The sequence below is a fragment of the Motacilla alba genome, chromosome 18 (genome assembly GCF_015832195.1).
Source record: "Motacilla alba alba isolate MOTALB_02 chromosome 18, Motacilla_alba_V1.0_pri, whole genome shotgun sequence".
NCBI lineage: Eukaryota > Metazoa > Chordata > Aves > Passeriformes > Motacillidae > Motacilla > Motacilla alba.
The window spans coordinates 8,076,476-8,088,799 of NC_052033.1; the positions used below are offsets into that span (position 1 = coordinate 8,076,476).

Here is a 12,324-nt window from a genome sequence, read left to right on the forward strand (position 1 = left end):
CTGGCTGCGGAGCCCACCGTGCACGGCTTCGGAATCACAGCCCCAGTTCGCCTGGAAAGACCTCCGAGATCATCGAGTGCAACCGTGACCCAACACCACCGCGTAATCGAGACATACACGGGCATAAGAGCTCTGAGAAGCATCTTTTCACTCATGAAGTCGTAAATAAAGTATCAATACCTCTCATGGCTGGGTGGAGTTTTCCCCTTGCTGAAAGGTAACAATTTCCTTCCGGCCTCGTGGTAGCAGCATGCTCAGAACATGAAGAGACAGGAAGCACCTTGGCTGAACAGCTGTGCGTGGCAGGTGTCAAGCACATGTGCTTGCAGGGAATGAGTATCCCGGGGGAGAACGGCCAAGTTCTTCGAGGAACCAGAACAGCTGACAGAAAAGGGCCCACTTACTGAAATGATGGAGTTAACAGCTTTGTTGGACTTTAAAAGCTCCAAACTTTGCAATTAAAAAACTTATAGCTGAGCAACTGATGAAGCAAGTGGTTCAGGAGCGGGAGTAACAGCATAAGGGGCAGGGAGGGTATAAGAGATTATCAGTAAGGAAATCTCAATGTCAGACAATGAAGTGGCAGAGAACTAGTGGGGATAGAGATGGCCTGGCTAAAAGCTTGGGAAACACAAAAGCAGGGTGTACTTCAGATCTGGTCACAGAAAGAGGAATCTTACTAGACTGCTGCTCCAAACTTTATTCCCAGCTAGTTAAGTTACTGGAATTCATTGCTTGAGAGGAGCTGCAATTTCTACTTGAGTGCAAAATCAAGAAATATTTCCCTGTATTGTCATTATATTATTCCCCTTCAGTCAGCAGGAAATTGCACAAAGCAACACTTGCTTCCTGTTCTTGTACTTTCCCTACATTTCTCTGTTGGTCCAAGGATAGCATTTATGTTGATTTCTCAGGTTTGTGGCTCTGTAAACAGCCAAGGACAGCACTCTTTCAAAAAACATTACATGCTTTTAGGCATGGTAGACAGAAAGTTGAAGTGTAGATCAGAGCTCTGCACTCTCACCTCAAGGACATTGCTAACAGATCTCAGCTCCCCTCTACCCTTCATCACTCTCAGGATGCAAACACCAATACAAGGTAGCTGCAGAGGCTGTTTCTCTTTTTGTCATGAGGATTACAGATTATTTCAAGGCTAGGAAGCAATAAATACTGTAATTTTACAGATTTCTAATTACCTAATGAAAAGTGTTTCACCTTTCATGATTCAACTTCATAAGATAAAAAGATGACCCACAGGTGTAGTTTCTACTGGATTTGGTTTGAGTTTTTTGCATTTAGGGGCTGTAATATTAGCTTTCCAGAGTGTAAAAACCGATACACTAGAACTACCTGAATGTTTAAGCATGATCAAGAGTTTGCTCTCAGAAGTCTTGATGAAAACACTCTCAGAGGTTTGCTTCCTCTGACTGTGCTCTTGAACCTGCCCCTGGCAGAATCAACACCAGAAATGACTGCGACAGAGAAGATGATTCTTTTTTGTCATATAAAATGTAAAGGTAAACTTTAATAAATTCCAGGAACATATTTACCTTTGTACAAAGAAGTTTAAAAATGCACAATCGTGTTGTAACTATGTATAGTTTTTCATAAATGTCCAGTTTGCAATAAAGTGTATTTAGAAACAAAATCTTCCACCAGGTCTCCCTGCAACATCTTCATAGCTCGCCAGTGAATGCTCCCACAGTTCTCTGGTTTGCCTTGGGGATGACTTAGCTCCTCCTTGATATAATCCAGCCAAAGGTCTTTAAAAGAAAAGTGAAAGTTCTGGTTAGATTTTGACTAGATATTACTTAATAAACACAGCAAGCCTAACTAGAAACTCTTTTTTTAAGTCTCTTTTAATATGAATGCAGTAGGGTTTACTTTGTGAAACTAAAATCTCCTTTGCACCTTGAGGAGCAGAAACCCTGGGTTCTATTCCCAGCTGGAACAGTAATGTCTGCAGAAATAACACAACAATAATTGAGCTATACTTTCTTCAAATTAATATTGCAAAAATCTTGATTATAAATGTATAGCTCCATACTGTTCATAAATCCAAATTAAAAGTGATACACATCTCATGCCAGCAGTGATTTGCTACTAATTGTGCTGAAGCCATCCCAGTGCCAATGGCCCTGAGCTGACAGTGGAGGGTCCCTGCAGTCTCCTACTCTTAATGGCATAGAAGAAATAAGTTCCACTGCATGACAGCAAGCACAAGGGCAGAACAAACAGATACCTTTCGAAATGGATGGAAATAAAAGAGGCAGCAGTGAATGAATGAATAAATAATAAAAAACAGAATCCCCCTTACCAGTATTTGTTGAACCAAACTCCCTCAAGGCACGTTCATAGTACTCTCTCAGATGAAGCATTCTGCAGGATTCCTAAAAAAAGGAAGGTATTAAAAGGCCACTGATTTTGTACAGAAGTGAATCTGCAGCATGATTAGATTCTGACAAAGGAAGAGAGTCATGGCAATTACACACACACACTGCTGAAGATTAGTTACCATGGAACTTGGGTTTGTATCACATGCAGTGAATCAACTGCAGAGGACAAACATGAACTGATCACAGACTAGCACCACTACTCTGCTTCCTATTTAAATCCCAAGTTAGAACTGTGTTTTACAAATACAAATCATTAATTGGATAGTCAACAACTTACTTGCTCCTTTTCTATTTGGATCATCTTCCTGAAGAAGTCAAGTGAAAATGGACGATTTTCACACAGACTGAAATAAAATAAGTGACTTTAGACTTAAGGACTTTTAACATACACCCTAGAATAATCAGATTGAAGGTATATTGTACCTCGTAAAGAGTCTTTTAACTTTCTTATAACCACTATTTCTGTAAGTCCAGTCAAGATACATTTCTTTCATAGTCACAGATTCAGCAGGTGTTGTGGCATGTAAGGATCTCTGCAAGTTTAAAGGAAAAAAACCTCAAATAAACAAAAAATAAACCTACCACATAACCTACAATTAAATGGCTCAGTTAGTGCTTCTCCCTAGTTAGGCATCTGACACAAAGGAGATCTCCTAAGTCTAAAACACATTTCTCCTCCAGTATTCTATATAGCTGGAACTGGCATTTCCATAAACCCCTTCATGCAGAAGGTTTTGCAATACTCTACGAACAGCTGAATTCGAGCTCCCACCTGAAATACATGTTTTATGTGGTAAATGGGAGGGAAAAAAACCACAACCCAACATGCCAGGCAAAGAGAAAATGTTTTGCCCTACACTACTGAGGAAATCCAAAGTGAGATTGAAGTCCTCATTCTGATCTTGACTTTTCTGTAACAAGACTGATGTTTTCACACAAATTAAAAAATTTTCTTTTCCATGCTCAGATAAATATCTGAAAACAGAGCAAATATTCTAGACCACAAAGTAGGAGTCCATCATTGGTTGTGCTAACAAATATCCATATGCCTTAGAACACAGGAATGATATTTGTGCCTGTAAATCTATGTCCAACTGGTTTTTTTAATGCACATAGTTTGGCTTGAAATTCTTTGATATCTGCACATCCATGAAGGAACTTCAGTATAAAGCATTTGCTGCATGTTCCATCCACACACATTGTTCCATTTTATTGACACAGACATAAAAGTAGATTTTGATTAGCCAAGTACCTGGTAGAGAGCTTCTGTGTCCTCCTTGCTGTTCGTGCCCTCACTCCATTCCACCCAGAGGGTCCACAATGGCAAAGTGCCCTAAAAGGTCAGCAAACAATCAAATGGCTGAAATACAGTGACTCTGATTCACAGAAACAGACAGCAACACAGCCATCAGGCTCTGTATTACCTGCCATAAAAATCACCCTTTGGACACAGCTCTTGGAAAGACAACTTTGAACTGCACACTGAAATCACTTCTCATTTCCTTCCTCACTTGATAAATCATCCTTAGCTGGACAGCTGTGTTGCCAGGGACAAGAACCAAGTTCTGTGCCACTGAGCACTGCAGTACACAGAGGTGACTTCCAAGAACAAAAAAGGAAAGAAATCTCCTTTGTTCCCTCACTCTTTGTGCTTAGGAACAGAGCAGGAGATCACACTGCTAATTCAAGGCTTGAAATACCACACAGGTGTATTAGACAGTGAAGAAAGGGAAACACATTTTTCCATTAAGACACAAACAGCAGCTCGCTGCTAGGAGAATATGTAAAATGTCAACTGTAAGCGTGCAGATTTTAAACATGTGAATTTTAAGTGAATTGACAATTCCCTAATACTCGGGAATGCATTTTGCATGTGAAACGTCAAGTTCTTATTTCTGACCTTAAAATTGGTTAGGGACTTTACATGCCTGGAAAACAAAACAAAACAACAAACAAAAAACCAAACCAACAAAAAAAAAACCCACAAAAAAGCCAAACCAACAACAACAAAGAAAAAAAAAGAATAAAAAAGCAAAAAAACCCCAAACCAACACAAAAAAACCCCACAAGCAACCAATCATCAGGGGTTTCTGGCCCAAGACTAATGCATGCAAGTCCATTAAACTAGCACAGACCTTAGATTTCACATGTTTAATGGCTTCTTCAAAACACTGGGTCACATCATCCCTCTTCAGCTGGATCAGCACCTGCAGCCTCATCTGCCACATTTCCACGGACTGGCTGAAGTGCCTGGTTGCAGCTTCTGCCACCTCCACAGCCTTCTCAGAGAGGCTGGAGTCCAGTAAGAGCTGAAGCTAAAACGCAGCAGACACAGCTTTGTTAAAAAGCAGGGCTCTGAACCAATACAGTTCATCTTTGTGTCTACTCAAAATGGCAAAGGCAGGCACACAAATAATGCAGGAAAGCCTCAGCATCTTTTTCTTCGATGTCAGTTCTTACCCACTGCTTGTAGAGAGCTTCTGACAGCAAATTGGACTCATGGGCTTTGCTGAACACACTCAGTGTCCTCTCCAGCCTCTAAAACCAACAGAGAAGAATAAAAAGAAAACAAGCATTATTCCTATATATACTAGATTCTAGCATTCCAAGAACGCCACTGGATTGTGTATCATGTCAGTGAAAATCTAATTACACATTATGTGTCTAATGCTCTAGGTACCTGCAAACATTCCAAAACAAAGTGGAAATCTGAGCATTTATTTCTCTTCCTTAAGGACCAAAGAACAACATTGCATTGTTCTTTTAGTGTAATACTAGGGAACCAAGTTGCACAGGATAATTAATTAATTCACTGAGTCACACCTAAGCATAATTAAATTACCAATGTGCCAGCACCAAACTTTGCTCAGACTTATTTACAAGAGACATTTTATTCATCCTCTTCTTTGAACAAGCAGAGGTTTGAAGGACCTGTCAGTGAATTTTTAGGATCCCCTTCAACGCAAACCATTCCACGATTCCATGATTAACAAGTTTGCAGTCTTAGCTTTTATCCAAAGAGGTCACTGTACTTTACTGACAAGGCTGGTTAATCAGGTCCAGGTTAATCATGTCCAGGCAGGCCACCGGTAAGCCTGGCAGTAAAAGTGTTCCCCCAGATGGAGATTAAGTTATTTTTAATGATGGCCACAGGTAAGTATTTTTGATAAAACGTCAAAATACGTTTGCTTCTTGTCTGAGCTATTACAAAAGTCAATAAAAATAGGGGTGATTTGTTAGAATTATTTCCTAATAAATTTTACCTTTTGCTTTAATTCTTCACTGTTGGTTTTTCTGTTGTATCTCTCTAAGCAAAAAGTGATGTAGCATTTCCACATGTCCTCTGTAGAAGCAAAGGCATAATATCACACTTCACAGAATCACAAGAATTCCCACAAATATTTGTCTTTAAGAAATAGAATAATGTGATATAAAGTGTAAATGCCAACTTTGTTTTAAAATGTTGTATTACAAGAGAGGCCCTAGATTTATAACATTACACTTTGAAATTACTCCGCAGTCCAAGCTGCAGGCAGTGACTCTTGGTAAAGAGCATCAAGCTCTTCAGCTGAGACTTTTAAAGATCCCTTCCAACCCAAACTATTCTATGGCTTTAAAGGCTGTACAGCAGCAAATTTGAGACCACTCCACAAATTGTCCCTTGACAAGCTCCTTTACAAGTAAGAACAATACCAGAGGCTGAAGCTGGATATCCACTCCCCTGGCAACTCAAAACCATTTCTTACTCACAGCTGACCAGCAACATATCACATTTTCAGTTAAGCAGCTCCTCCAAGAGCATATATACATTGGAAAATAACCCAAATAATACATAAAATAGATCCCAAGAGGTAGCATCTAAGAACTGCTTGCCTTCTCTTAGGTATGGTAGAGCCTGCCATCACCTTCAAGATTTTTACAGGCTGCTCAAGTATCAGAAGCAAATGTTAAAATGCAGGCAGAACATTTCACCTGTTGGGACTGCTCCCACAGCTTCATCAAAGACTGCACAGCACCGTTCCTCTCTCTGAGCCATTTCTGAGACTTTCTTCTGCTTTGTGGTGTGCTCTGTGGGCTGCAGAGACCCCAGCTCCAGCTCCCGGCGGGCCATGTAGTCCCACGTCAGGGGTTCATCAGCATATCTGGCCTGCAAACTGAACACAACATGCTTGTAACAGCCCACAGCCACCATTCCTTACCTGCAGGTAAGCTTAGGAGGGTTGTTATATTGCTACAGAAATGTAGTTAATTGCTAAGTAATCAAATGCCAGAAGAAAAATATTTTTCTCTTCCACAAGAGAAAGACAAAATATTAGCTTTTTAAAATATTATTTAGTATGGATATTCTTCTGAAATAACATGAAACAGACAGGGAGCCGTCAAGAGAGATCTTTCTTTTGAGAGGAACAACTGGAGAAACAAAAGATGCAAAAACCCCACCAAAGTAAAGCAGGAAAATCCACAGTTCCTGCAATGAATTTACAGAAACTAAGTGCACTAATTATTCAGTGACAACTGTATTTTACTTCAATTTTCTTAGCAGCTTTTTAAAGCCCTTTCTGAAATTAGATCCAAGTATCCTCTTCTAAAGATCATGCTTTTGTTTTTCCTAAAGGACTTCACATAAGCCTTAACACTATTTCCCTGGAGGAACAGGCTTTAGTTCTGGAAGTCCAGTCAATGCACTATAAGTTATAACTCTAACTTACAAAAATGTGTTTCTTAAAAACCAAACCAAAATAAAATAAAAATACAACACAAAGCCACAACCCACCTTTCAAGGATTTCTTTTTGCAAATCTTGGGTAAAATCAAAGAGCTTTGCAATAGAGAGCACAGCCAGCTGGAACTCAACACCTACATTTCAAGAGAAGATAAAAGTATCAAGTGGAGTATTTGCTGAAGAACTCCTCAAAATATTACATCAATTGCACTTTGCATTTTTGTAGCCTGGTTCCACGTGCAAATTTAATCAGCACCTCCTCTACTCTCTCACTTGATTCTACTATGAAAACACAAAATGCTTCACACTCAGGACAGATCTCTCCAAAGCAGCACAAAATAGATGTCCATGAATTGTGTCCATCTTGTATCTCCACAACTTACCTTTGGAAATGCCAAGTGACATGACTGGACATAATCAGATCATTGTGAACCCCCACCAGCCATTACTCACTATTTTTGGGTGCTTACAAAATCATTTGTATGCCTTTTCTTTGCCAGTATTTCTCCAGAAAATTAAATTAAACCAACTCTTTCTGAAATTTCCTCTAATGTCCTTTTCCCCCACTAATTTTCAATGTTTGTTATTGTATTTTGCCCAGTCTTCCAAAATATCCCCATCTATCATGAGCAGTCAAAGATATCTGCTACTAGTTTGCAGTTATTTTACCCAATTCTCTCAATAAAATGGCTTATTTTTACCAAGCCTGCTTAATTTAAAATAATTTAGCCTGGTTTATTATCAGTCCAAATTCTTATTTTTTTGCCACTCATGGTAGCTGATTAGTTGTGATCAAATGTTCAGCAAAGTAAAAAAAGTGTGCAACTCTGAACTGCCCTTCAGTTTTCTTTTTTTAAACAATCAAGTTTGAGGCTGTAACTCAGCACTAGGCCTCTTCAGCCTGAAAGCTGTTGTGCTGGAAGAGATGTCAGCCTGCAGGAAAGACATGCAATCAGAACTACCATTAATTTATACTCTGGCATTTAATAGGTTCAACTAAAAAAATGGTGTATTTGAAAAAAAGGATCTCAGTGAAGCCAAGTCTATCAGCATTGCCTACTGCAGAACTCGGTTAAAGGTTACAATTTTCTTAATGAATAAGTACAAGAAATGTTAATTCACCTTTAATTTTCTGAGAAGCATCCCTGTAGACTATGCGAGCCATCTCCCCATTAAGAATTTCTTCAGAATAATTGAATTCCTCCTGAAATATCAAGCATATCATTGAAGAAATTATTGTGCTTTCTCAGCTAACATTTTTGCAAACAGGGAAAGAAAAATCTGAAGATATTAATGTTTTTCTTCATGCATGTCTATTTTTATGTAATTTGTACAAGTCAACTATAAAGAAATGAAGTAGGAAGTTTGACTACTACTTTCCAGAAATTACTGTTAATTTTCAGACTGGGGAATGTAACAAAAGATTCTACAAATGAAAAATAAAAATAAATGTATGAAGTATTAGAGCTGAGCTTCAGCAAATACTTGAAAAGCTCCACAGAGGTGCAGGACATGAACAAAATCTTCCTCTAAGCCATTGTCAAATAAACCATTAATCCAAAACGGAATTTCAACATGTAATACACAAGCAGACAATATCTCTTAATTAAGTTTAGCTGACCTACCAGGTCCATCTTTGCTTGTTCAAATTCCTTCTTCTCCTTCCTCTGTTTTTCAGCATGCATAAGCTCCATTCTGAAGTACTGCAAGAGTGACAACAAAATGAAATTACTCTGGGCATAAATCATAAAAATCTGAGTCCACAAACAGGGTAAAACAAGCTCTGAGGAGATACAAATCAGGACTTTGACACATCCCTCACATGTCACAGAGCCTTGGTTTTTGAAGATTTGTGCACCTACCACTATCTGCCCTGTGTATTTGCACAGAAATTTCCAACAGGTAGCAATGATAATTTTTTAGCCTTCTTTAAACCTCAACTTGCCCCCCAAAGAAAACCAAGTTCCTCAACAAAGATTGGGGATGCCAGACTGAGCCTGACAACTACGTCCTTGCAGAGCTTAATAGTGCCTTAGAAAGGAATTTTGGGGTTGGTTTTTAAAATATTTTTGATATTTTCCTGCTGATGGAAAAACAAGTTTCTCCAGTTGTCCCAGACATATCTGGGAAACATGCTGAATTGATTTGCTGTGATTGAACAAGTAAGTGGTCATAGAAGAAAAACAGGAACTCACTTCTTGATAAAGTTTGGGGCACTCTGGATGGAAGCGCAAAGCACGAAGGAACAAGTGCCTGGCACTTTCTGATGACAGTCGTGTCTCCATTTCCCATTTTGCTGCCATAATCCACAGTGCTGCAATAGGTGACACAAATAAATTTATTTAACTGCTCAACATGAGCTCAGCCCCAGAATAAGACTGATTATCTCCCAGGTAAAACTGTAAAGCAGACAGGCAGATCCAGGAAGTTTAATCTGGTTTAGCTACAGATCTAATGATGCCTTCAAAAGCCAAAAGGCTGTCATGAGCAATTGACATCTCTTGCTTCTACATCTACTGAGTCCCCAGTCCACCTGGGAATTGGTCATCCTGACCTATTTCACATCCCTCTACGACTGCTCAGCACAACCCCTGTCAGAGCCCTTCTCTGAAGCAGCAGCAAGGCAAAGAACAGAGAGTAGGAACTTTAGCCCAACAGCTTGAACTGAGATCTACAAGAACCCAAACCAACACCAGACAATCTATGCTGAGGCATTTATGCAGCACTCACCATTGTGCTATTTACCTGGTTTATTGGAATGAATGGCCAACATGGTAGAAAACACCTTACTGAGTTGATGTTTTGCGTTCTGTAAAAGAAGCAGTTTTGTTTCACCCCCTCTGGCACTGAACTGAACCCCCAGCACCAGAGTTTCAGTAGGAAAGGCTACAAGCTGTAGAACAATTGCTCAGAAAAATATGCTTCTCTGCTACTTCACCTACAGCAGAAAGCTTCTCATATTTACTCACTAGTAACCAGCATTTAAATGTCACCACATTAGAGTAGCATGGCCTACTCAAATTTCTGAACCACACAGCCAACAAATGTTGCTAAGTCCCAAACCCACGGTTTCACTGCCCTGTTCTGAGATAAGAGACTGTATTTTCCTTTGGTCACCTTCTTCAGTACAGAAATGACAACACTTGAATGATGGTAATAATGTGAAGCCTTGCACAGTTAAGTTTATCAAGTACAAAACTGACAGAATTAGGCTTTTCAGCACGGTCACTACAATAAATATTTGGAACAAAATCACAATTCACAGACAAGTGAATGACTCACTCCAAAGAAGGTATAACCAATATTACGGTTCTCACAAACCAACTGGTATTCCAGATTTAATGCAGTCAGCCTCACCTTTGCCCCTGGAAGCATCAAATTTCATACTAACTCACTCTCAGTCAAACTGTACGCTTACATACATCAGTGAAAATCCCAAGCAGCTCCAACAATACCATAAAAATAATTTCAGTATTAGAGCATGTAGCAGTAAAGTTTGTACCCTTATCTTTAAATCAAGTTTCAGATACGTGAATAAGCACCAGTCTCAACCTGGGTAAGATCAGGATTTGAAAACTCACCCACTGCTTGCAAAATGCAACATGGGAAAGCCAGAGCTGGACATCATCCTGTTGGAAATCAAAAGAAGAGCATCAACCTCACAACATACAAAATCACGTGTACACTGACCAGCAAACAACACACCTTTGGTACAATGACCTGGCATACAGAAAAAAAAGAATTCTGAATCTCAGTACAAATAAACCTACTTTCCATTTCCCTGTAGCTCGGTTGAACAGGCTGTGGACTCTATGCAGAATGGAGTGCTCAATTTCATCCTTCTTAAACGAATATCCAATGCGCTAGGAGGGAAAAAAATACTAATTTTATTGCAATAGAAAATTTGGCATAAAGTATTTTGCACTCTTAACAGCTGACAAACTTACTGCTCTTCTTTTCTTGATCAGTTCCAGCAGATTAACTTCATACTAGAATAGGAAGAAAAAAACATTTAACAGCAAATGTGGAGGCACATAACAGCAAGGCGAGAAAAAACAACATCAAGGTTGTTATAGATAATCAGGTGTACAATAAATATTATAGTCAGGAAAACATAAGCAGTAATTTTTGGCTGGGTCACTACAATTCTACATTTACTGCACAGGGCAGCCCAACAATCCCACTTTGTGCCTTAAAGCATTGCCCAAACACTCCTTATGCTCTGTCAGGCTCCAGGCCATGACCATTCCCTGTGAAGCCTGTTCAGCGCCAACCACCCTTTCAGGAATCGTTTCCTATTACTGAACTTACTAATTCCGCTTAACTACACTCATCAGGGAACCGGGGGCTCTACATCCCTGGGGAGACAAGTAACTACAGGAAAAGGTCACAACACTAGAGAAACCTGACCCCAAACTCGGGCACTAACTCCTGGCTGCGCTTCATACCCTGGTGCCAGCAGCTGCTCACAGGTGAACACCAGGGGCCAGGTGAGGAGGGGGTCTCCGTTTTCTGACCTTTTTTCAACGTGAGTCTCTACAAAACTACCCGGGTCTAACGGAGCTGGGTCTGCACCGACAATTGTTCCCTTCTCCCGCTCGATGAAGCCTACCTGGATGTAATTAATGAAATCCTCCTTCCGCAGCGCTCTCCGCTGGATTTTGTACTCCAGAGCCGTGGCTTTCCTCAGGACAGCCCTGCGGGAACGGGAGATCAGCGCCGGGACGCTCCCGGCCGCACCACGTGCGCTCACCCGCCCGCCCGGGCCCCGGCCCCGCTCACCGGATCTCTTTGTGTGTGAAGAGCCCGACCCGCTCCAGCTGCTCGAGCTCCGGGATGCGATCCTCCAGCCGCTGCTCGATGCGCTCTGCCATGGCCGCGAGGCTCCGGTGTGTCCGGCCCGGCACGGCTCAGCAGGGCCCGGCACGGCCGCCGCCGCTTCCGCCCGCTGCCCGCGCCGCTTCCGCGGCCGCTGCGCCCTCTGCCGCCCCCTGCCGGGCTGGCGGGGCCAGACCCGCAGAGCCTCCGCAGACTCGGTCGGGTCGGAAGGGACCTCTGAGGATCGCCCAGTCCAAGCTCCCTGCCCAGGCACCGTCATCTGCAGCAGGGGACACGCAGATGGGTTTGGGATGTCTCCAGAGAGGGAGACTCCACGATCTCCCTGGGCAGCTGTTCAGTGCCCTGCCACACTCCACGGAAAGAAATT

At 41.2% G+C, this 12,324-nt stretch overlaps 1 protein-coding gene across 1 annotated transcript; it reads right to left on the bottom strand.

Annotated features, from left to right (window-relative positions):
* Positions 1-1,493: 1,493 nt before the first annotated feature.
* Positions 1,494-12,071, bottom strand: UTP6 (UTP6 small subunit processome component). The gene is made up of 19 exons (XM_038157460.1): positions 11,901-12,071; positions 11,731-11,815; positions 11,066-11,107; positions 10,889-10,981; positions 10,700-10,747; positions 9,864-9,927; positions 9,314-9,432; positions 8,744-8,821; positions 8,241-8,322; positions 7,171-7,252; positions 6,369-6,550; positions 5,660-5,739; positions 4,857-4,934; positions 4,532-4,711; positions 3,649-3,729; positions 2,820-2,929; positions 2,674-2,740; positions 2,318-2,390; positions 1,494-1,763 (listed from the first exon to the last, which is right to left on the bottom strand). Exons 1-19 carry the CDS (start codon positions 11,990-11,992, stop codon positions 1,606-1,608), a joined length of 1,794 nt encoding a protein of 597 aa, XP_038013388.1. The 5' UTR covers positions 11,993-12,071; the 3' UTR covers positions 1,494-1,605.
* Positions 12,072-12,324: the final 253 nt, after the last annotated feature.

Coding starts and splice junctions, on each gene's coding strand:
- UTP6 (XM_038157460.1), bottom strand. CDS start 11,992: ATGGCAGAGCGCATCGAGCAGCGGCTGGAGGATCGCATCCCGGAGCTC. Junction 3,730..4,531: donor TTAAACATGTGAAATCTAAG/GTCTGTGCTAGT, acceptor CTGACCTTTTAG/GGCACTTTGCCATTGTGGAC. Junction 1,764..2,317: donor GTTTGGTTCAACAAATACTG/GTAAGGGGGATT, acceptor TTTCTTTTAAAG/ACCTTTGGCTGGATTATATC.